Source organism: Hemicordylus capensis, chromosome 1 (genome assembly GCF_027244095.1).
Source record: "Hemicordylus capensis ecotype Gifberg chromosome 1, rHemCap1.1.pri, whole genome shotgun sequence".
Lineage (NCBI taxonomy): Eukaryota > Metazoa > Chordata > Lepidosauria > Squamata > Cordylidae > Hemicordylus > Hemicordylus capensis.
Window position 1 is genome coordinate 173,457,448 of NC_069657.1, and position 26,274 is coordinate 173,483,721.

The window sequence follows — 26,274 nt, forward strand, 5'->3', positions numbered from 1 at the left end:
ATAAGCAATGATTTGTGATTACTTTATGATTACTTTATGATTACTTTATGTTTACAATTACTTTATGATTGATTTAATGTGGGAACCCACCCTTAGAATGTCAGTGCACTGGAGATCCATCCTGATGTATATTGTAAAACATGGTGCCCATTTGTGATTCACAATGGAAAATAATCCTTAGAATAATAAAGAAAATTAACCTTGCTATGAAGACTGGATTCTGTAGGAATATGTTCCCTGTCTGTACACTGAAGTCTGCTCTTGAATAAATCAATATCTTTATTGGATAAAAGTTCCTCTTCTTTTAATGTATTCCCTCAAGTATCCTCTCAGAGGTTGCAAACCATCAAGACACTGATTTCAACTGGGGCTTTTGATTTCCTCTAATGAGGATTTTCTTTTCTCTTGAAATAAAAAAAAATGGCAGTTCTGATAATGAATAGGAAGTTTGGCCTACATAAACCTCAGATAGCAAATGAGGCAAGACTATAAAAATAGTCATTTGATATCATTTGGTTTCTGTGGGCAAAGTCTTTGCATGGTTCTAAAATAGCTGTGGCCAAAAAACGATAAAATCCTGTGACAGAGCAGCTTATAGGAAACATTTCATTGCTGTAAACATATTGAAGAAAAATAAACGTTTTTGGTTTATAGAGTTTTAAACTGAAAACAGAATACTTTCACACTATTTCCATTAATGAGCTATGTATTAGTAAGCAAAGGGGAATTAAGCACCATGTTAACTACATTCATTTCAAATTCACACCTAGTAGCATTCATTAAAAGCTCTTGAAATACCATAAATATCTGATAGCTTTTAGGACTTAATTTAAACCTACATGAATAATACACAATATATATAAAATAACCAACTAGCAATACAGTGGCTAATAAACTACATCTTCTCATCTTAATTATTCTCCAGGCTTTATCACATCACTTAATCCTTTAAAATATCTCATTTTAGACCCTATATATTGGAGGATGTCTGATGTAAGAAAAATGGTCAGAAGTTTTAAAGCTATTGGTAGGTAGGAATTTTTCCAGAAAAAAAAGGGGGGGGGAGGCAGAGGGGATACACTTATATGTAATACTTAACAAATTACTTTTAAGAATCTGAACTGTCTGTATGTACAGGTAGACTTCATTATCTGCGCAGGTTCAGTTCCTGCTAGGGAGTGTCCAAACGAGCTCGGCAGCCATGGGCGCGATGGGGATCTGTTCCTTTAAAAATCAGGTGAGCAGGTCCTTACCTGTTCCTCCACCAACCCACCACTTTTCCAGGCACAGCATTCACTTTCCAGAAGGCCGTGCATGGCTGCGGCACTGCTCCCAGATTACAGCAAATCCCTGTCCCCAGATTACAGCAGATAATGAAGTACTGAAGTAAATGGGATCATGAGGGTTAGGTTCCCAGACTTCAAAAATTGCACTGAAAATTTGGGGGGGAAACTCTGAGAAAGTAGGCCAAATAGTGTCCTACCATACTTTGAGGGCCTTTCTCAGTCAAGTGAGTTGCCCCTCAAGCCCCAAAGTCCCCCAAATCCAGAAAAAAAATCTCTTTTTGTTTTTAAAACAAATGAGCCACAAAATGGCTCTTCTGAAAATGGTGGCCAGAAATGACCTCGAGGTCATTTCCAGTGACCCCCTACCCACAGATATGTGAGTTTAACCCTTCCCCCTTCCCCCCGCTGCATATGCCAAGGTCGGATGTCTATTAGCTTACTGTGAACACACGAATCTGTGGATGGTGAATCCGCAGATAGACAGCATGTACTATGCCAATCTGCCCATCTGAAGGCATATGCTATGGCAATCAGAGGTGTACCTAGGCAATTTTGGAGCCTGGACCTAAAGGCCTTTGGAAGCCTCTCCCCCCCCCCACACACACAAATTAAGCATCATCATGCTCATCCAGGTGACCACACCAGCCGGGACAGACTAAAGAGGATGGGGGGGGCAGGGGCTGTGGAGGTCCTGGACTTTGGCCTGGAAGTCCAGTGGTAAGAGCGCCACAATATGTGCAGCAATTTTATTCTGCACGTATTGCATCTACAAGTTCTTGTCCAGCAGAGCTGTTTCTGATAGCTCACAAAAAATCGTGAGCACGTGCATGTGTGCATGCCTTAGAGAGAACAGTGGTGTCCAGCAATTCCTCCCTCTAGCGAGATTGGATTGGATCAATTTCAGTTTGTGACTCCTAAGGATGTGGACAAGCTGCTTGGAGCAGTATGTCCTACCACCTGTTCTTTGGATCCTTGTCCAAAATGGCTGATTTCATCTTGCAGGGAGGTTGTTGGAGCTGGCCTAATTGATATCATTAATACCTCACTGAGGAAGGGCAGGATGCCATCTTGTCTGAAGGAGGTGGTGATTGGACCCCTTCTTAAGAAGCCCACTTTAGATCCCCTGGTGATAGATAATTATAGGCCAGTCTCCATCCTCCCATGGTTGGATAAGATGATTGGTGGCTGACCAGCTCCAAGTGGTCTTGGATGAAACTGATTATCTAGACCCATTTTAAACTGGCTTTAGAGTGGGCTATAGGGTTGGCCTGATAGATGACCTTCACCAAGGAATTGACAGAGGGAGTATGACTCTTTTGATTCTTTTGGATTGCTCAGCAACCAAATCAGGAGCTACTATATGGAGTCCCTCAGGGCTCCATACTGTCATCAATGTTTTTTAACATCTGGTGCAGTGGGGAAATGCTTGACTAACAAGCAGAAGGTTGCTGGTTCAAATCCCCGCTACTACTATATCGGGCAGCAGCGATAAAGGAAGATGCTGAAAGGCATAATCTCAGACTGCGCAGGAGGAAGCAATAGTAAACCCCTCCTGTATTCTACCAAAGAAAACCACAGAGCTCTGTGGGCACCAGGGGTCAAAATCGACTTGATGGCACACCTTATCTTACCTTTACATGAACCTCTAGGTGAGGTCATCAGGGGATTTAGTGCTGAGTATTATCAATATGCTGATGACACCCAAATCTATTTCTCCTTGTCATCAATATCAGGAAATGGTGTTAGCCTCTTAAATTCCTGCCTAAAGGCAGTAGTTGACTGAATGAGGAATAATAAACCGAAGCTGAATCCAAGCAAGCTAAGAGTGCTCATTGTTGGGGATTGTAACCTGCTAGATGGGATATAACTTTCCTCTTCTGTACAAAGTTACACTCCCCCTGAAAAAACAGGTTCATAGCTTGGGAGTGCTCTTGTAACTGGGTCTCATCCTGGTGCCTCAGGTTGAGATTGTGGTCAGAAGCGCTTTTTATCAGGTGTGATTGATTTGACAACTCCACTCATTCCTTGAGGAGAAGGACCTGAAAACAATGGTAAATCAGCTGGTAACCTTCAGTGGTAACCTTCAGCGCATTGAATACTGCAATGTAGGGCTGCCTTTCGGAAATTCAAACTGCAGCAGCCAGATTAGTCTCTGGGTCATTCCAGAGAGACCACATTATGCCTGTCTTTAAACAGTTGCACTGGCTGCTGCTATGTTTCCGGACAAAGTACAAAAAGCTGGTTATTACCTTTGTAGATTGTGAGCCCTTTGGGGACAGAGATCCATCTTATTTATTTAATATTTCTCTATGTAAACCGTCCTGAGCCACTTTTGGAAGGGTGGTATAGAAATCAAAAATATAAAAGAAAGAAAGAAAGAAAGAAAGAAAGAAAGAAAGAAAGAAAGAAAGAAAGAAAGAAAGAAAGCCCTGAATGGCTTAGGCGCAGGTTACCTGAAAGAGTGCCTTTCTCTACAAGATCCCTACTGCTCATTGAGATCATCAAGAGGGGTATGTCTTCAGGTGCCACCGGGTCATCTGCTGGCAATCTGGGAATCAGACCTTCTCCGTTGTCACCCCTAAGTTGTGGAACATGCTCTCCATGGATATAAGAGGATTGTCTTCCTCGGAAGCCTTCAGGATAGCCTTACAGATCCATCTTTTTAGCCTAGCTTTTAATGGTATTTAGTTTTAATTGTATTTTTAATCTGCTTTTAATTGTTTTTTTTATTTTAATTGTTATGTATTTTTTATTTTAACATAAACTGCCCTGAGACACTTTAGGAAGGGCAGTATATAAATCAAATAAATGAATAAGAGAAGCCCCCCCTCCCCCATCCCCCATATTACCTAAGTCAGCCCAAAATAATACTGTTTGATGCAATTTAAAGGTATACTTCCATGGTTTTTATTCAAATAATTCAACTAATACTTACAAATATACCCGGTCATAAAGGCAGAATATCAATTTGTTGAATCTAAGCATACAGCAAAGAATAAAGAGATGCACACTGAGTGACATCCTAAGGTTGCACACATACTATGTGAGATGCACTAGTGCAGTGGAAAGCTTCTTCTAATTCAGCAATGGTGATCACAAAGAGACAGGATTTTGGCCAGTCTCTCCTTGCCAATCTCTCCTTCCCTCCAAGCCACCCAAAAATATGCCCCCCAAGGATAGTGCAGTCCTCAGCGACATTTTTGGGTGCCACAGATCACTTTCAGGAGAAGGGAAGATTAGGGAAAATCTCCACCCCAGCACACAAGTGTTGGTACTGTGGCAGTCAGTAAGAATTCCTCAATACAGGTGCTTCTTCCTGATGTGCACGTGCAGTCTTAGTCAGGATGTGAGCTGCTGAATATAAAAACTATTAACTTGTGATAAACAAAGATAAAGTTATATCATATGGGATTAGAAATAGTATGTAGAGTTCATTAGGTATGGAGTAACAAAAATAAATTCACATATTTCGAGAAAAAGCTCAGGATATTTACATTCCTGCACAGAGCCCAGCAAGAACAAAACCTCCTGCACTGGGCCCAAAGGCAATACAGGTCCAGCAGAAGAGACACCACCCCACATGACAATTGCTGCCCCTTCTCCTCACTGTCACCACTGCAAGGAGACCCTAATAGAATCAAGACATTCCCTTGAGGCCAGTAGAGCATGGAGAGATTCCATGGAGATAGATGTTCATGGCCAGCACTCTTCTGGCATGTATACATTCCTGCTCCAATGCTCCTTTTCAAAGGAAGAGCGGAAGAGAACATTGTCAGAGTAGGAAGGCCCCCCCGCACCAGGAAGGGAGTGGGAAGGAAGGAACATATGAAGGAAAGGATGGTGAGAGGGTAAGCAGAAAAGCAGTCTGGAATGGGGGTATGGTCTGGCGGTGTGGAAATAGCTGTTCAATGCATTTTATGTTGTAAGAGGGATAGCAATCCACTGCACAGTTGCCAATAAATTTTGGGTGGCCTGGGCCTAGTAAATCATGGTGGCATCCTGGTCATTTAATGTAATAGAATGATAATGCTAATCTAATTATCTAATGCTAGATAAAATCTGGATAAATAAGTCTGGTCAAATCCGGTCATTTATGGGAATCTGGATATTCATACAGATTGCATAAGGACAACTCGAGAGATTTGAAAAATGGAGAGAAGAAGAAGAGTTGGAATGGAATATGACCTCATTGGTACTGATAACTTAAGAGACCTACTTAATAGTAGGGATGTGCATGAATCCATTTTTTAATTCGATTTGTATCCGAATCGAATCACCCCCAATTTGTTTTGGGTCTGAATCTGGCCAGCAACACAGGAGTGATTTGTTTTGTCCACAAATCTCCCGAAACAGGTAGATTTGGATACAAATCGTTTTGTACCCAAATTGATTCACACAGACAGCAGGCTCAGGCAGTGATTCTCTCAGCAGCAGGAAGGGATGGAAAACATTCTCTTCTCTTTTCCTCAATCAGGAAAGCAGGAACAAAAGCAGAAAATCCACTCCAGGCTGCGGACAGGCAAAGCTCCGGCTCTCACTCTCTCTCTTCTCCCACGAGGCAGAAAAGCAGAATGGTGGCTGGCTGCCTCTTTAAGTATATTTGAAAATCCCTCCTTCAAACTCTCCTCTCCCTTGTCCCTTCTTTGACCCTTCCCCTAGCTAATGCAGGGTCAATCATCCCTGGCAACACAAGATTTGAATGGAAAGGAGCCAATCTGGAACCAGGGGAGAATCAGCCAGCCAATTGTTGCACACTGTAAGTTACCAATCTGAAGCTTGGGAGGGCAGGATTTTAAACAAAAATTCCTGACACAAAATGGAAAGTTTTGTGTAATCTCTCTTGTGTGAGACAGCAAGAGAGACCACCACAAAATGGAGGTCTGAATCTACAAATCTTTCAGGTCCGAAATCTGGGTGATTTGTTTTGGACCCAAATCTGGCCAGCTAGCACAGGGGCAATTTGTTTTGTCCACAAATCACCCAAATTCAGGTAGTGTACCTGAATAGATTCGCACATCCTTACTTAATAGTAGGTCTCATTTACCAGTCTTGTAATTTGATCACAGGAGTTGTCTTTTTCTTGCCAAATGCAAGAACTGGCACTGCACATTTCTCCTATGCCCAGTTTGATAATGCTGATATTTATATATCATTGTTTCCCCAAACAATGAACTAAAAACACTAACAATTATTGTGAATACTGAGTATATTGGAATCTCTCTAAGTATATAGGAATCTCAGAACTCTGAAATTCAAATGCTCTGTAGTCTCCTGCTGACAAGAAGAAATGACTGAAATGAACAAGAAAAGCAGTTCAAAAGTGTATATATGTAATAATACATTTATAAGTTATGTTTCATTAGAAATGCAACAATTATAAAAATTATAAAGATCATAATAGTATTAACCATAATTTCTATTGTACTTTCAAAAATGCTTGCGTTTACTCTTTAGTTGGCCAACTATATAAGTGCAGACATACAAGACTTTAGTTTTGTAAAGGCAATTAAATGACAGCACCACAGCTAGATAACATCCTTATTATTTTAATGTTGAGGTTTTAAAAAGCACTCTTGTTCAGTTTGAGTCCATGAAGATGTTTGTTTTTTAAGGAAATCTCCATTTAACCCTTAAAGATTTTAACAAGTAAAGAAAACATTTTATTCAGCATTAAATATAAACAGGTCTTTAAAATGTATTATTTTCATCATTTTCTTGTAATTTTCTCCTCAATTTGTTTTAAAATTCTGCTAAATAAATAATGATATATTTAAATTATACTTGCCACATTCTAGTGATTCATCTGACCCATCTCCACAGTCATCATCATGGTCACATACAAATTGCTTGGGAATGCAGACTTTATTGTGGCACATAAAAGCATTTTCATCACAGGTATTATTAGGAGCTAAACAAAAGAATTATGGGGGGAAAGATAGCTTAGGGAGAAATGTAACACAGGTGTTTTCTGTATTTTTGAAAAATATAGAATCAGCAACTGACAAAGAAAAAAATGCAAAGCACTGCTTCATGACTTCCCAATAAAATACAGATGTCCAAAATTATGTTACAGAAGTTATACTGTAAACATCTATATGAGATGTCTAGGTACAAATGATCTAGGCACATATAGATGAGATTGTGGAGGTTAGATACAAATGAGTGGCTAGCCACCCATTTGTAGCATGACAGTATACAGAAAGAAACTCCTGCCATTGAACAGAGTTGAATAACGGTTTCTATCTTACTGAATAATAGGGATAAGCTCAGAAGCAGTAATTTGGGATTTTAAAAAAAATCTCTGAAATGATGGTTCTTTTTTTAATATAAAAGAGATAATACAGAATTTGCAGTACTAAGACCCTTAACAAATTATGTACTGTAAGTAGTGCTGCTAATGAGAAGTTCCAATACACATTATGGTTGTTGTTTTTTTAAAAAAACAAAACCCAAAATAATAACAGTAATAAAGAGTTCTCCTTCTTTCTTAGTTCCTGACCAGGAATCAAATTACTGCCTCAGTTATGAAGATATAAACAATTATTTCAAGTGAGCATCGTCTACTCCAAAGTTTCAGACAAAAGTCTTTTTGGTCTCCCAGCCCTATTGGGAGACTCCAGAGATTGAAAGTGGGACCTTTTTTATGCAGCATGTGTGTCACTGAGCTATGGTCTCTCCCTTAAAAACAAGCATATAATTTTTTAAAGAAAAAAGCTCACAAATTTTGGATTAAATGAAACAAAAGAAAATGTTTCGGAACATTTTCAACCAATAAAAAGATCCTATTGAAGCAGATTTTGAGCCTGTTCTCACAACCATATGGGGGTGGGCTGGAGAGAAGACACACTCCTACCTCATGCCTCACAGATGTCCATAGCCTCCTTTTAGCTCTGCAGCTCACATGCCCACATGTGAGCTGTGGATATTGGGAGTTGGGTCCTACAGTTATCCCACAATGCACTGCATAAGCAGCAGAGAGGTATCTCTCAGTACTGCCTCAGCTCCTCTGCCTGGCCCCACAAACCACAGCACTCTATGATAAACATGGCCACCGGCTGCCTGGGAACAGTTTAAAATTGTATGGCTACACAGATAACCGAAAGATAGAACGGGCTCCATTTTCACCCAGCCTCACTATGAAATAGCGGTAACCTGGGTAGCGGTAGGTAACCTGAGTAACCTGGGTAGCGGATCTGGGCTACCCAGGTTCAGAGCTGCTGGGTCAAGAGGACTCCCGGTGCCCCAGACATCAACAGATTCCTGGGTTAACCCTTTTCTACCCAAAAAATTCTGGTCATGAGAATAGGCTCAGAACTGTATAATGGAAGTGAATATACCCAAATGAATACCTTTCCAAACAAAAAACAAAAAGCTAGCAATATTTAATTGTGTATGACAACAAAACCTAGTCAAAGGCAGAAGATATTCAGGTTAACATTTACAAGGCACATCAGTAACAAAGTTTAGAATAACACAAAAGTCAACTTGTTTCCTTTCATGTTATGAATATATTTCTACAAGGTAGACAAATAAGTTGTGCCCAACTACCAATAACTAAGATGTGCAGCACTGAAAACAATATTCTGCTACACCTGCATTTCAATGATGTCATGACCAAATGATAGGCAGATGGCTGACACAGATATTTATGAACCAATGCTTAGTAGAAGTGGTGCACAAGCCCTATTTGCATGTTATGTACGATGCATGTACAATCTGTATAGTTTATGCATGTACAGATATGTATGCATGTACAATTATTAACAAGTTATGTTGAATGCCCATACAGCAGTAAACTTCCTATCTGCACCTGCATTTGACAGGGTCTGTACCAGGCTGACATATAGATGTATGGACAGTCATTCACACAAAAACGTGTACATGTATCCAGTCACTTGGACACATATACAACATAATAAGGCTATGTCCACGATCACGCGGACAGGGGGTGGGGAAGGCTGTGCAGAACTCATCTTCTCCCTAGACAATCCTCCATCATTGGTGGGAGCATGGATCACACTCCCACATGATCTGTGCTGCTTGGATAAGTGCAGCTCTCTGGAGGCTGGGACAATGAGTCCCGGCCTCCGTATATCTCACAATGCACCACGCAATGAGCGCAGTGCATTGGGGGAATCCCCCAGGAGTGCCCGACTGTGTATGCTCAGGCTACATGCAGGTGCACCCACACAACCACAGCGCTGGGGTTTAGGGCATGCTCACACTCTTAACCCTGGCTAAAGGCTTGGGTTAAAAGCAGGGTTAGGCAGGTGGGCAAAGCCAGAATCAGCCCTGCTCCCAGCACTGCACATGAGCAGCCTAACTCAGGCTGGGCTGCCCTAAACTTTGCTAGGCTGCTCATGTGAATAGCCTTAATATCTGAATAGGGCTACTGTGCAACACACAGAAGCACAATCTCTCTGTGGCTATTAGGATTTAATTTGTGTGCACTGGCCTGCCACATTTGTATGCTCTCCACATCACTACAGAATCTAAAATTAATAAATCTATGATAGTGTGGCAGAACCCATCCCATATCCCCTGTTAACTTGGCAAAAAACCCCACCTTTTTAACGTGGTGATTCTCTTTATTTAGCAGGGGGAGAGTAACTGGTCCTATCCACCCCCAGCACAGTACCTCCAGTGACTGTTGCTGGTGTCTATCTTATGTTTCTTTTTAGATTGTGAGCCCGTTGGGGACAAGGATCCATCTTATTTATTTATTATTTCTCTGTGTAAACCTCCCTGAGCCATTTTTGGAAGGGCGGTATAGAAATTGAATGCAAGAATGAATGAATGAATGAATGAATGAATGAATGAATGAATGAATGAATATCCATAGTGAGATGGTGATGAACTGATTACTGTGTGGGGACCACTGCCACAGCAAGCTATATAAGTTGATCTGCAGATGGCAGGTGCATTGTGTGCGCTGTCCCTATATCCAGAGACATTCAAACAACTTTCATCAAAATAGGGCATTTTGAATGTAAATCCTAATATTTGGATTTCTACTATAAGTATAAAATTGTAAACGTTATGGGTGAAGTATAACCCCACCCGCCTCCATTCTGAGATGAAAGTGATCTTGCTCAAGCATGAGGGACTGAAGACTTTTCCTTCTGACAGCAGCTTTTTGTGCCTTGTGGGGCTCCACTTCAGAAGTAGATCCGAAGCTTTAGAGAGAGCTTTACAAACTCCTGCTTGAAGGTTGGAAACTTTAAAAGCTCTCAAGTTCAAGCAGAGTTGCTGCTCACACCAGTACATATTCACTGTGTTTTGATACATTGAGGATCTGGCCAAACTTGTTTGGGTTGGCTAGGCCACAATATTTTGAACATGCCAAGGGCAAATTATCATACACCAAATACTTCACCTACTAACTCTGAAACAGAGTCACAGGGGGCTGGGGAGCCAAAAGGCATTTCTAATTATTCATATATGCTGAAAAATGGGTCATACCACATCCTGCTGTAGAAAGCTCATCACTCCCATTAGGACAGTCTCTTTCACCATCACAAAGCCAGTGCTGAGGAACACAGGCATAGGATCCTAAGCAGCTGAACATGTTTGGGGCACAGGTTGCTGAACCTGAAAAAAGTTATGGTGAACATACCTTTATTGACATTTTGAAAATATGTTTCTAAAGCTACATTCTTAAGGGACCATTCATGCTTGCTTAATATAAAATATGATTTTCTCCACCATGGATCTTTAAAAACTCCAATGAAGCAATGATAATAATATGTTAGATAACATTAGGTTATCTGCTTGTAAGTTTTAGGCCAGATATTACATACAATTCCAAAATCCTATACAGCAGATTATATATAAAGTACCAAAAGTTATTTTTAGATAGTTACTAACTGAAGAAGCTGGGAAAATCTGGAATAAAAATTCCATTCTTCACTCTGGGATGGCATTTTAAGGGCACACAACTAAAAAACCCAACAAAATAATCTCCTCTGCTGAGGGAAGCAAGAGCAGTCTCCAATGCACCCTCAAGGCTTCTTGGGAACTGTCAGCCTCTCTATTGGTTGGTCTAAAAGAATGGTTCCTGAAGAAAATGAAAGTACTTTTGGATTGTTTAATTAATAGATAAATGTTATACATAATAAAAATTTCTATACATAGTTATATATGAAATTGTATTATTATACATACAATTTTAAACATAATGTAAATGATTACCAATATTTTAAATAGTTCCAAATTTTTGGCTTTCTGTGACTCCTATTCAAGCTTATGTTCTATGCTCAGGAGCCAGAAGCATAAACAAAAAAACAAACCCCCCCAAAACACACCAAAAACAAAAACCCAAAGGTGCACTTACTTGCTCTCACCCAAGCACACACCATAAATCCTTTCACAATTCCCACAATTTCAAATGCCATTATGTTGGTGCAGAGTAGGGATGTCCAAGCACTTTCTCTCCCACAACCCCACTCCTGTCAATGTGGCTCTAAAAAACTAACCATTTTTTCCAGCCAAAGTTTGATAAATTTAGAGCTAGTCTGAGGTGTGGAAATTGTTTGAAGAATGTAACTTCCCATCCACCTCCAACTTTCAAAGTATCCACAGTCCCTTCCTACACATTATTTTAAAAAACCACACAAATATTTATATACCACTTTTCAACAAAGGTTCCTAAAGCGGTTTACACACAATAATAAAGTAATAAGATGGAGCAAGCGATTGGGATCTGTAATGGTTCCTTTGCCTTGTTTAAAATGATATCGCAGCAGATCTCTGCCCCAGCACCTGTAGCTGTCTGCTGTGGCGGTTCATGGGACTAGTAACCTTTTCAGTGGATGTGGTCACAGCGGTAGTAAATGGAAAGATTACTCTTCCCTAAAGCACCTGCAGAAGAAAACTAATCTTGGGATGGGTGGGTGGAAATCTGCTGCAGCATCACTTTAAATAAGCTAAAGAAGATGCTGCTGTTCCCGATTGTCCTCTGAGAATTAATTTGTAGGGGAGCATGTGTACTTGAAAGGCAGGGCTTGGGCAGCTGAATGTTCTCCACATTCAAAATAATTTGGGGAGCTTAAGCAGCACCCAAATTCATCTATAAATCCCCACCAATAGAATTTGGGTGACACCTCTAGTGCAAAGAAGACAACCACTTCTTTTTTCTCAGTTACAGCTAAGACATCTTAGATGCAAGTCCCTTAGGTCAATGATGGGAAAGGAAGCTCCTGGACATTTAGAAAATTCCTCCTATATCTAGCTTAAATCTCCTTCTAATTTCAACCCATTGGCTCTACTCCTGCCCTCAAAAGCAACAAAAAACAAGTCCGCTTCTATATGACAACCTTCAGATATTTGAAGACGGCTATTGTGTCTACCTGTAGCCTTTTCTTCAACAAGCTAAATAAACTGAGCTTGGTTTTCAGACACACACACCCCACCACCATCTTTGCTATTCTCCCTTAACCCCATTTTAATTTAGTAATGTCCTTCTTAAAATGCTGTGCCCAGAACTGGACACAGTATTCCAAGTGAGATCTGGCCAGTGCAGAATAGAGAGGAACCATTACTTGATATTGATATATAGTAGTCCTCTGAAGCTCCTGATCAGCCAGCCAATAAGTACTAATGATGATATGGCATGGATTCAAACATTCAAAAATGGAACGATGTTTGTGCAAGGGCGTCCCCAACTCCTTTCCCCCACTGCATTCTCCCATAAGGCCATTCCTGAGGGCCGGTGGACTCTGTGGAATGTCATGGAATATGGCAGGGCAGAGGCTGCAATGGGAGGGATCAATTATCAAAAACTAAGAGGATGGACCTTGAGGGAGCAAAGTACCATGGGAGCACAAGAGGTTGCTATTGGCAGAGAGGGGCAGGAAAATCCCCTCACATAAGCATCATTCTGCCTTAATGCAAGCCTATGTCTCTTAAGAAGCAAGGCTTGCTCGCATCACCCAGTCTTTCCAAGTACAGATCATCAGACCTTGGACTATGTAAAAGCTGAATCTGATAGACCAAATTAAAATATTAACCTTCAGAAACAGAAACAAATAGGGAACTGAACATATGAAACTGCCTTATTCTGAGTCAGACCATTGGTCCATCTAGGATAGTATTGTCTACTAACAGGCTGCAGCACTCCAGGGTTTCAGGCAGGGGTCTTTCTCAGCCTTATCTGGAGATTCCAGGGACTGAACCTGGAATTTCTGCAAGCAAAGCATGTGCTTTCCTTCTTAGCTACAGCCTCTCCCCACTCAGTGGGTAATACAGTTATGCGGTCAATTACATTAGAATTTGCAATAAAGAATTCTGATGCAAACTAATTAATGTAGTATAAAGGAACCAATTATCATAGCCACTTAAGGTTCACTGCCAAATTAGGAAAAAGTATACAAAATGCATCTGTTTTGACTCCACATCCCTTGCCAACCATGATGGTTCCATTCTGGGAAAACCTCGCGGTTGGCAAGCCATTGAAATCAATGGCAACAGTGGATTAGGTGAATCACAGTCATGAAAGGACAGCAAAATACAGTAAAAAATAGGAGGGGGGGAAATCCCCCCAAATGATCATGAGCCAGTAGGAGGAGTGAAGGGGAAGCTGTTACGGTCCAGGCCTGATTTATATACTAAATATGCTCATTAGCTAGCATACAAAATTAGGCCTGGCTCATAGTGTCACCAAGTGACCAAGTTCTTTTATATGGTGACCATGTAGGATCTGGGCGCATGGAAGAAAGGAGATCAAACCAATCCTAAATGATTCAATGGGCTTTATTGAGTATAAAAGAATAACAACATCAATTCTAGTTGAGCAGAAAGCAGAACACTCTATCAATATTACCAACAGTATTTAAACAGAACATCCTAGCCAGTACCAATATTCAACCAGTGTTCCTAACTAACATATGTGTGTGTATTAAATCTTCCTAGAGCCTAACATAATTCATATATAGACAGAAAAAGGGGGGGGGGTAAGGAAGGCTGAGAGCTGGCATGGTTTTGGGGAGATCAGGAATTAGTAGAGGGAAAGGGGGGGGGGAGAAGAAGGGGAAGGGATGGGGGGATCCAAGGCTTGTAAAGGCAGCATATTACCAGGATCAGAGAGACTTGAGAGTGGTGGATCTCTTCAGCTGAAGGAGCGAGGCTCTTGGCTGGAGACAGGAGTTTTAGCAGTTGCTCAGATCACAGCTGAGAGTCAGAGCACCATGACTGGGGAAGTCTTGACTTCTCACTGCGCAGTGGAAGTCACAGACAGCTCCTGTCCATGGACAGAGTTCCTGCTTGTTGCCCCGCGGCTTAGCAGAAAATTCTGGGATCGCGTGTGAGCAGCTCTTGCATGTAGCCAAAAGATTGTTCGTAGGCACAAGACTGCCTGTAGGAGACAGTTCCTGTCCATGGACAGAGTTCCTGCTTCTAGCCCTGTGGCTTGGCAGCAAACTCTGGGATTGCATGTGAGCAGATCTTGCTTGTAGGCACAAGAATGCTCACTCTCTGTCCAGTAGCCTCATTCTTTATAGTTGTATTTTCTTTTGATCTCTCATGGAGTCTATTCAAATCTCATCTTTTCCTGGGTCCTCAAAAAAGTGTGACAATGCTGTTACCTTCTGGACAATGTCTTTTAATTATTCAGGATATTGGCCAGTCCAGAGAGATCTGAATCTCATCTTCTGTAAACTGTGCGCTTAGAATGGAGGGGGAACATTGCCCAAAGCAAATCTGCATCTCAGAGCTACAAATTGCATCTTCCCCGATTTGCCAGTCTGACCCCAAAAAGGTGTAAAAGTGTTAGTAAGGTATGAATTAAAGTCTATAGGTGTTTTCTTAGGGTGGAATTTCTATAGACAGCAACTGAATAATCCCCTTTGGGCATAGCAGAGCCTTGACAAAGATTAACATAAAATTCTTGCAACAGGAAAAAGGAGATCAGCCTCTGGCCTCTTCCACAGACATTATCTGGTAGTGAGTTGCATTTTAGCATATGATTAGCTCAGGCCTAGCTTTTGTGTCTTCTTGAGTACCCATTTCACAATACAATGCTGGATCGCCTCTTTCCTCACAGGTCAGTTGAGATCTGGGCTGTAAGCTCACCCTGAGCCCAAGCATTAATTCATGTCTTAATATAAAAAATGAAATCAGACACAGGCCTGAATTCTGTGCCCGTAACAAACCCCCGAAAATCACCCCTTGACCCCCTGAAACCACCCCCAAACTCCTGAAAATCACTCCAACCCCCCAAATCACCCCTGACCCCCCAAAATCATGAAAAAACCCCAAAATTGCAAAAAAGAAAAAAGTTGCCAAACCATCAGGTTGTGGTTGGTGAGACCTACCACAATTTCCCAGTCACGGATAATCAAAACCACGATTGGGAAACCTGCGGTTGGCAAGGGATGACTGTAAAGAGATGAACTTGAGCAATCCTCCCTAGCTTCTCAAAATCTCATGGGCTTTGAATATAAACATTCCCTAATACCTAAAGGGGAAATACTGCCTTCATCTAGTATTTTGTCTGTCAGTATGTCAAAAACATTTGAAATATAGTACATTTAAGTTCTAGACAGGGTAGATTTGATTATGTCTTTGCTAACGATAGCATGAACAAACTCGATTTTTTAAAAAATGAAATGCAGCTGAGACAAAAGTAACGCGGGGTAGGGGGAGATATGTGGATTGACAGCACATGTAAAAAGGATCTTGAGACTACAGTTGCTCACAAACTGAACATGAGCCAGCAGTGTAATGGAGCTGGGGGGAAAAGCGAAAGCAATTTTAGTCTGCATTAGTAGAACCATAGTTTCTGAATCACAGGAAGTAAAAAGCCCTATTCAGACATTATGCTGCATGTGCATTTAGGTGTCTGTATACATGTACATGTTTTTGTGTGAATGACTATATGCGCATTCATTTTAAAAGTGAACTTGGATACAGGCCCCCTGAAATGAAGGATATAGATAGGAAGTGTACTGCTGTATGTGTGTTCAACATAATGTGTGAATAACTATACACACATACAGATATGAACATGCGTACACTGTACAGAGATTGTACATGCACTGAACATAACATGTGACTAGGCCTATAGTTTCACTTAATTCTGCACTAGTCAGACCTTGTCTGCAGTACATTGTTCACTTCTCTGGGTGCTGTATAGGAGACAAATTGCAACAAGTCCAGAGAAAGGCAATGAAGATAGTTGAGGGTCTGGAAAATAAGCTAGATGAGGAAAGGTCAAAGACACTAGGTATGTTTAGCCTGGAGAAGACTGAAGGGGCATCATAGCACTTTTCAAATACCTGAAGGGCTATCATACAGAAGAGGGCAAAGACTTGTTCTCTGTTGAAATTTTGGTTCAACATTAGGAGAACCTTCTGCATGGTAAGAGCAGCTTGACAATGGAACCAATTTCCATGGGGCGGGTGTTGGGGCACATGTACGGGCACATGTACCCCAACCTTAGACTTAAAGGTACCAACCCAGAAGTATATGGAATTCAGGCCTGTGTCTGGTTCCATTTTATTAAGACAGGAATTAATGCCTGGACTCAGGGTGAATTGACACCCAGATCTTCCTGGGTAATGCCTGGTAAATGATTTGTAGAGGCAGGGGTAATATAGAATGGTTTATCAGTGTTTGTGGAACTCACAAGAGACTCAATGGGTCAGGCTTAATTACCAGTCTCACACTGCTGAAATTATCCCTTTTCCTCACTGACAGGATGCTTTTGCCTCAGTCAAATGTATTGATTAACACATCTCACACATGTACCCCTTTTTATGTTACTTTAAATATTCTCTTGTTACACACTAGATAGAGGTACACAAGAAATAATGTAATAGCTGTCTCACACAAATAGAACTAATTCTCTCACTAACTCCTGACTTTTAACACCTTTTGGGACCAGGCTAGCAAAATCCGGGACAAGAGAAGGGGCCCATTTGCAACTCAGAGATGCAGATTTGCTTTGGGCAATGTCCCCTCCTCAAGATAGCAGCTAACAGGAGATGGGATTAAGATCTCCCTGGACTGCCTGAATAATTAAAAAGACATTATCCAGAAGGCAACAGAAAGTTGTCACCTTTTGGGGACCCAGGAAAAGATGAGGAGATTTGAATAGACTCTATGAGAAATCAAAGAAAAATACAACTATAAAGAATGAGGCTACTGGACAGAGAGCACGCAGTCTTGTGCCTACACACAATCTTGTGCCTACATGCAAGATCTGCTCACGAGCAATTCCAGAGTTTGCTGCTAAACCGTGGGGCAACAAGCAGGAACTTTGTCAATGGACAGGAACTGTCTGTGACTTCCACTGCGCAGTGGGAAGTCAAGACTTCCCCAACCATGGTGCTCTGACTCTCAGCCGTGCTCTGAGCAAACTGCATGCTTGATCCAAAAGCTCCTGTCTCCAGCCAGAAGCCTCGCTCCTTCAGCTGAAAGATCCACCGCTCTCAAGCCTCTGAGCCTGGTAATATGCTGCATCCACAAGCCTTGGATCCCTCCATCCTTTCCCCTTCTTCACCTCCCCCCCCATTCCCTCTACTAATTCCTGATCTCCCCAAACCATGCCAGCCCTCAGCCTTCCTTACCTCCCCTCCCCCTTTTCCATCTATATCTGAATTGTATTAGGCTCTAGGAAGATTTAATACACACACATATGTTAGTTAGGAACACTGGGTGAATATTGGTGTTGGCTAGGGTTAAAATACTGCTAAAGAATGTTCTGTTTTCTGCTCAGCTAGATTGATGTTGTTATTCTTTTATACTCAATAAAGCCCATTGAATCATTTAGGATTGGTTTGATCTCCTTTCTTCCTTGCGCCCAGATCCTACATGGTCACTATATAAAAGAACTTGGTCACCTGGTGACATATGGGACAGGCCTAATTTTGTATGCTAGCTAATGAGCATATTTAGTATATAAATCAGGCCTGGACCACAACATGGGGGTGGGCTCCCCCTCACTAGAAGTCTTCAAGCAGAGGCTGCACAAACATCTGTTGGGGATGCTCTAGATTTCCTGCACTGAGTGGGAGTTTGGACTAAATGGCCCACGAGGCCTCCTCCAAGCCTATTTATTCAAAGATGATCTATGTGTTTTAAAGTGTTTTTTAAAAATGTAGAAAGTCTTGAATGACAATTTCACATCTATTTACATGACTCAAAATACTTATTCCATTTAAATAATAATAATTAGACATAACTAAAAATAGCCTCATTTGCAGATCCCACTGAATTACACACTGCTCCCCAGAACTGTTTTCTAGACTTTGAAGCTACATCAAGCTTCATATTGTATCATTAAGGTAAAGGTAAAGTGTGACATCAAGTCGGTTTCAACTCCTGGCAACCACAGAGCCCTGTGGTTGCCTTTGGTAGAATGCAGGAGGGGTTTACCATTGCCTCCTCCCGTGTAATATGTGATGATGCCTTTCAGCACCTTCCTATATCACTGCTGCCCGATACAGTACCAGTGAGGATTCGAACCAGCAACCTCTTGCTTGATAATCAAGTCATTTCCCCGCTGCGCCATTAGGTGGCTCATTAAGGTACTCACCACAAATAGCTTTGCTTTCATCCAGGCCATTTCCACAGTCATCCTCCCCATCACAAGTCCACTGTTTAGAGATACACTTGTGTTCAGAACAAGCAAATTGATTCCATGAACAAGAGGAATCTAAGGAGAAAATGTAAAACATAGGTGTTGTCTCCACTTGAGATATCAAATTATCTATGCAGTACTGTTTAAAACTTCCAGGTTACTTCTTTGTAGAGATCTGAAAAACCCTTTCCAGAAATTTCTAAGCACATTCTGCTCAGCTATAAGCTAACAGCTGCATATTTCCCCTGAATTCCAACAAACACCCCCCCAAATCATAAACAAAAACACCTCCAGCAGAATTATGCTCACATTCTCCTGGTATTTTAAAAAAAATATCTTTTTAAAACTATGTGAAATTGGTGAGATTCCGACCAAGTGGCAATTTAAACATATCACTCCCTCACGGGATTACAAAGCCATCACAAAGCAGGAGTGAAAGCCCTATTTTGAATGTAAAGGGGACTTAACTCAACTAATAGTGGGGCCAACCTTTTGATTGGGGCAAAATTCTCATTTTGAGCCTCTCATTTAGAATAATCACCCTATTTTCTATTTCTTGCTAGGAGCAACAATACAGAATAGAATGCTAGCAGTCATTACATTATGATTAGATATCCACACTAGGGATGTGCACGAACCATTCTGGTGCCTCCTAACCGGCTTGGGTGCCTGCAGCTGAACCGGTTCAGCGGGTCGGAGAGTGGTTCTCTTAAGAAGCAGGAAAGCAGGTTCTTACCTGCTCCACTTCCACCCCGCCACTTTTCCAGGTGTGGCACACGCTCTACCAGAGGCTGTGCATGGCTGCGGTGCTGTTCCTTGCAGCCTGCATGCGACGTCAGCATGAACACAGCTGCCGTGCATGCATGGTGGCCATTTGCGTGGTCAGCAACACCATGCAGGGAACAGCGCCGCAGCTGCTTGCAGGCTTTGGTAGAGTGAGCGCTGTGCCTGGAAGAGCGGGGAGGGGAGCGCAGCGGAGCAGGTAAGGACCTGCTTCCCTGCTTCTTAAAGGAATTGCTCCCCGCCTTGACCACAGATACCTGAGCCCGTTCAAGAACATCCCTAATCCACACAAAGCTTTCAATAATTTAATGAACACAATTCAGTGCTGAATTTGACTATGATATCCTGAAATGGCTCAAAGTCTTCCAGTTGCTTCCTTCACAGTTGCTAAGCTTAACCAAGAACACGTTTCATTCTATCACCCATTTGCCAGTGTCCAAGATTTTCATTATTTCCCTCCCCACTAGTAGCCCTGTGCCACATCACATGCCTTCTCAAGGGTCACCTGACCCTCACGAGCAGCTTTTTAAAGATGCAGAAGGTTGGAAGAGGAAAAGCCCCATTTTGAAATAGGAATCTTTTACCCCATCTGCATTTCTTAGAATCCAGTCCTATATTACAGCAACTGTAACCAGACCTCCCCAGATGATCTTGGCCTCAGGATTCATGACAAAGGTCATATGACCTTTGAAGATGGATTAGTGCACATACTAAGCTATTTTAAGAATGCAAATAGCACATCTAAAAAGTAACAGGACACAGAGTTTAAAATGTACATTGTGCATTATGCAAAGAGAAGTGCTACTTCAGGTTAAAGGAGCCATAACTTTGTAACAGACTGATACACACACACATACACACACACGTGCGTGCTCCGCAGCATTACCTGGGCTTATAACAACAATGTACAGAAACTTAAATAATATTGATTTTCTGTCTGTATGTGTGGGGTGGTTGTTGGGGTTCCCAGGTACCCTATGTTACTTGAAGGATCATAGGAAGTCACTTTGCAAAGTTTGGTCCCAATAGTTCAAAGGGTATGGGAATGTATAGGGAAACAGACATTCAGACAGACAGACAAACAGACATTCAATTACATAGGAACATAGGAAGCTGCCATATACTGAGTCAGGCCATAGGTCCATTTAGCTCAGTATTGTCTACACAGACTGGCAGCGGCTTCTCCAAAGTTTCAGGCAGGAATCTCTCTCAACCCCCTCTTGGAGAAGCCAGAGAGGGAACTTGAATCTGGGCTGAATTAACACCCTGTCTTATTCACCCAGTAGTGGGCAGTCCTCCTAATGATGCTGACCCTTGATGGGGTACCTGCACTCTAATTCTTGCAGGTTATTGTATTAACAATTAATAAAGTGGCCCTAGTTCATCCAAATACATGTGTCTTGTCATGATTGGGCCTGGGGGTGCAATAAACACACACATACACACAATACTACACCAAATTATATTAATGGATGGATCTTTAAAAATGCTCATTACAATTGTTCCTCACCATCCACAAAGGTTCAGTTCCTGGAAACCCTCACATTTGGCAAATTTGCAGTAGATGAGCCATTGGTTTCAATGGCAAAGGGGGGTTAGGGGAATTACAGTCATTAAGTGACTGAAAACAAGATTAAAAAATGAAAGAATTGCCCCTCTTACCCCCAGAAATGACACCTGGCCCCCAGAAATGACCCCAAACCACCAAAATCACCCCAGACTCCCCAAAAGCATCCCCCCGAACCCTATAAATGACCCTCTGACCCTGGAAATTACCCCCCAACAACCCAAATTTTTAAAAATACATCGTCAAAGTCAGGTTGTGGTTGGCGAGGGAGGTCACAATTTCCCAGTCGTGGATACTCAAATCTACAATTGGGAAAACTGCAATAGGTGAGGGACAACTATTTGATCTTCTTGGAAAAAACAGAAAATCCAAAATAAATCTACAACCTATCTTCCTGGTTATTCAGATGCTTCAAAGGACAGGGGGAACCACAAATTAAATAGCTGGCATTCATAATAAATCCTGATTATTTTCAGGAGAGTCTAATTGATTGAATAACTGAATACAACACAGTATTTGCTATATGTGTCTCTGCAAATTTAGCTGGATTTCAAATTACTAATATTCTGATATACATTTAGTAAATAATTTGAATCATTTTGCTTGTAATGATTATAACTAACAACTCTTTGAAAGAGAAAATACATGAATTATAAGTAAGCTACTCACCACACTGTAATTCATCAGTTCCATCTTCACAATCTTTCTGACCATCACATAGCCAGGTTTTCAGAATACATCTCCCACTAGGGCAACCAAAATAATTTTCTTCACATGTATGTCTGTTTTGGACTGGGGTAAAAAATGCAATTATAAATGCTTTTCTAGCAATTAGTTGTCTTGGATGATAGACTGATAGATTAAACAAAATGTAAAGGAGATAAACAATGCTGCTAATAAATGTTTTGCTTGTTCCCTTTTCATGAAGAAAAGATTTTATTTTGCCCCCTCAATTACCTGGGCACTTTAATTCATCTGTATAATCCCCACAGTCATTAGATCCATCACACAGCCATTCTGGTAGTATGCAAAGTGAAGTAGAATTACAGCTAACAAACCCTGAAGACTTGACTCCAAGTTTATAGAAGTGAGTACAATCTGTGTTATCTGAAGACACAACATAGAATTAACACACATTATAGCATATTCTTTTCAATTTGAATCTGAATGCTGGGATTCATTTGACAAAGATTGCTTATCATATCTTACACAATCATAGTACAACCTGTTATCAGCCAATTCAAATTAATTACATATCAGATATTAATTATATACAAAGGCAGAAACAAACAGATGCAAGTATGATACAAAGTAGAAGTCCTTACTGCAGTTTTTTTCATCTGAAGCATCCGAACAATCAATAATCTGATTGCACTGTGCTGATTTTGCAATGCAAGTCCCATCTGCACAGTGAAATTCTGTTGAAGTACATCCTGAAACTAGAGAGTAAAAGTTTTATTGGGGAGGGGGGAAAAATAAAAACTTTGTATTAATTTGTACTGTTTATACATTAAATAATAATAATACTCTAAGAGTACTTGTTCTCCTGCTCACCCACCCACCAGTTCATTTGCCTGCTGCTGCAGCTGCCTGTCTCTGCTGGGCAGTGACTTCATGTTGCCCAGGGCGCTTTCCAGATTAGACCCTGCAAGGGGGTCACATCATATCTCAGAAGTGTGCTTCCATACTTCCTGTGTTGTGACACCACAGTCCCTACGCAGATAGCAGAGCCGTTCACATTTCCGATGCCTTGTTCCGAATTTAATCGCTGCGATATAGAGCTAGGATGTCGTATACACGGTGTAAAAAGGTTGCTGTGTTTTTAAGTTGTTAGATTCCGTGAGACTGCTCCCCCTGCTGTCTACATTTCGAATATGACTTGCCTGAATGGAGCCATTTTGATGCTGTTGAGCAGCTAGACTGGAAAGCGCCCAGGCCAGTTCTGTGAGTGGTGAGGCAGCAAGTGGCAATCACAATAAGAGTGTGGGAGGGGGCAGATCTTGTGCTGTCAACTTGGTCATCCAGGGCTCTCCACTCCCTCTCCATTTGTCCTGGGCGCTGCAACTGGCTAGGGACAGCCCTGACTGTGTGCATTCACAGATGTTGGAATGAGGCCTTTTCCTCTACACAGACTTATTTTGAGCATACAAGGCCACATCCAAAGAATGTGATTTGCCTGCAGAAGCTCATTTCTGTGTACAGATTGCCCATGTTGCATGAAAGCATGTGTGTGAGAATATATTTCTTTTTTAAAAAAACACAACGTTTTTAATATACTGCTCTTCCTCCAAGGAGCTCAGAGTGGTGTACTACATACTTAAGTTTCTTCTCACAACAACCCTGTGAAGTAGGTTAGGCTGAGAGAGAAGTGACTGGCCCAGAGTCACGGTTTCATGGCTGAATGGGGATTTGAACTTGGGTCTCCCCATTAATAGATGTTAAAAATTCAGTAAATTTTTCACATATACCACTGCTAATACTTTATAAAATTATTTTCAGAAAAACTTGACATTACATCTCAAGTATAAGCGACTGCCTTTGGCTAATGATCAAATTTAATCCATTTGATGATCAAATTTAATCCTCATTTTCATTACTTATCAAAAAATGACAACATTCATACCTACTACTGTACTAAAAAAATAAGTAGAATGAAACAAAAGCACTACACATAATGCTAGCCAAATGGACATATTATTCTAAATGATGGTTTCTTTAACTAAATATCAACTAACAACTTTCTAAATGTTATAATGCAGAAGAACCCAAAATGTACCTTCACAGCCTACTTCATCAGAGTTGTCACCACAATCATTTTTGCCATCACATACTTGACTGGTGGATATACAACGGCGATTAGAACAAAGTTTAAAGCCTCTTCTACAACTTCTGTTTTCTAGAAAACAGAACAGAGAGACAGCCTTTTTTAACATAAAATTCCCATGAACATGGTTAGATTATAGCAAGTTTGGGGATGTGGAGATTAGAAAACAAGACTTACATTTATGTACTGTTAGCTAGAAACATCACATTAAAATGAGATCTAGAAATGTAAGAAATGAAGGAAAAGAACCTGTGATGGTTTGGCTTACCACAATAAAACAACTTCTCATCAGACTTGTCCTTACAATGGGCTATGCCATCACAGGAGAGTTGGTAATCAATGCACTCACCATTTCCACATTCAAACTCAGAGTAAAAGTTGCAGGAGAAGTTTTTAGCTGAAAAGGCAAAGAACAGATTACTATTACTGGTGCACAGCTGATAATTAAAAATCAAAGGGAGTTTCATAGATGAGCTGAAAAATATACAGTAGATATAAATGTTGCATATCTCAGATTTGCTAGTGTATAAACATTGTAAGATTTGAATACCCTGCTAGCAGTATACAATATTGGACCCAGCAATAAGGAAGTACAAACCATGCTGCTGTTCTACAGCTTTTACACAGGTAGTGCCTGAACAGTTAAAGTGAAATTGAAAAACTGCATTGCATCATTATAAGTCCTGAACATTCCATTTAACATAAAATCCAAACCATGAGTTGACTTTATGATGACTGATGATTTGAGTCACCTCAAATGCTTGAAATTAACAGTGCCTTAGGAGGATTAGGTGGCAGGCAACACCATCCATCCAAAGCTCATGTAATTCCTCTGAGAAATGACTGGCACACAGTAGTTTGTAAAATGACCCCTAAAAAGCTGCTTTCATATGTAAGCAACCAATATTTGAGTGAGAATGATGCACCTTTCTTTTTCCCCCTTGTTCTTTTAAATGAGTTTTTCCCCCTCCAAAATTGGTTCAACGGAGAGGTATATGCATTTGCTGCTTTAAAAAATCATTGCCTATTTCTCAAGTCATTAGCCTCTGAAATCCCCATTATAACAGGATAGTCAAGTCCTGACAAATCACAATAAATGGCAGAGGCCACTGTTGGTTTTGAGAATTCTGTGATAGAAGATTTACCCACAAAAGTCATGGCAGCTGCCTCTCTAGTCAAATAAAGAGGAGGCAGCCGGAACTGAACAATCTTTCAGTCAGAAAATCAATCTCCCTGAATTTTAGCATGGAGAAACCAGGTGTCAAGTGCCGCAACTACTCCAGAATTGGTGAGAATCTATTGAGAGATGTCTGGAATGCAGCAGCTTGAAAACTAAGCTTTTCCACTAAAACTAGCATTTCCCTTTCCTGGTCTCACTTCCAGGCATTTCAAGCAGCACACTGGTCCTGTCTCCAAGGTTCAAGAATTTCCCCCCCTATTTTAGAAGATGGCAACCTTTGAACAGTGAAGGTTCTTTGCATAAGGCACTGTTCCCACATGCTCTTAATTAGTGATGCCACCAAACTTTGTAATTTCATGGATCAGAATATGAATTTGGGTGACATAATTGAAGACAAACACTACAGTCCTGTGAGTTCTTTTAATCTGAGCCACAGAAGGATTTCTTCCTTCTTGTCTTCCTCTCCCACTTACCCGACCTTATGTCGCAATAGCAATAGCTGCCATATATCCACGAGTGGATTCCAAATGGCTGGAGGCATAAGTGGGACTGAGAGTATATTCCCCATTCCCAAATGGAATCAGCACTCCAATGGGAATAGAAGCTGATTCAATGTAAAAGACCCACACAATTGTCCCTGACCACATAGTTGGGTAATTTAGACATCCCCTCGGCTGCATACTGTCAGCTCATGCATAAGCAAGCCATGGAGTGGCTTATGGACCTCCATTCAATGTTGAAAAGGTACCTGAGAATTGTCCGCTCTCCCAAGCCTGCCTGGGGGGTGGGTGCTTTGCCTCGGCCTTGAAAAAGGCATGAGGCAGATGCCGGCCAGCCATTGGCTGGTGGACTGACTGGTAGTGTGGTGCGAGCTGCTGTTGCACCTCACGCCTGTTCCAAACTCAGTCCAGAGTCAAGTCCTCATTGTCATTCTTTCCTGGACTGAGTCTTGCAGTCTGGGCCACGGCAGTGGAAAAGCTATTCCCAGATCTGGGCAGCACCCTATCAAGTGGTTTCGTGGCTGCAGGCGTTTGGGGCAGCGGATGGCTATATAGA

The 26,274-nt window shown here is 41.2% G+C and overlaps 1 protein-coding gene across 10 annotated transcripts in view; it reads right to left on the reverse strand.

Annotated features, from left to right (window-relative positions):
* Positions 1-26,274, reverse strand: part of LRP1B (LDL receptor related protein 1B) — a 1,420,219-nt gene that overhangs the window by 195,337 nt on the left and 1,198,608 nt on the right. For all 10 annotated transcript variants that reach the window (XR_008308477.1, XM_053255348.1, XM_053255339.1 and 7 more), the window contains 8 exons: positions 24,307-24,435; positions 23,991-24,110; positions 22,540-22,653; positions 22,172-22,321; positions 21,884-22,006; positions 18,820-18,939; positions 10,749-10,877; positions 7,072-7,194 (listed from right to left, as the gene is read on the reverse strand). Coding sequence is in view for 9 of the 10 variants with exons in the window: in XM_053255348.1 (XP_053111323.1) it covers positions 7,072-7,194; positions 10,749-10,877; positions 18,820-18,939; positions 21,884-22,006; positions 22,172-22,321; positions 22,540-22,653; positions 23,991-24,110; positions 24,307-24,435 (1,008 nt within the window). In the remaining variant the exon portion in view is untranslated. The remainder of the gene's footprint in view (positions 1-7,071; positions 7,195-10,748; positions 10,878-18,819; positions 18,940-21,883; positions 22,007-22,171; positions 22,322-22,539; positions 22,654-23,990; positions 24,111-24,306; positions 24,436-26,274) is intronic.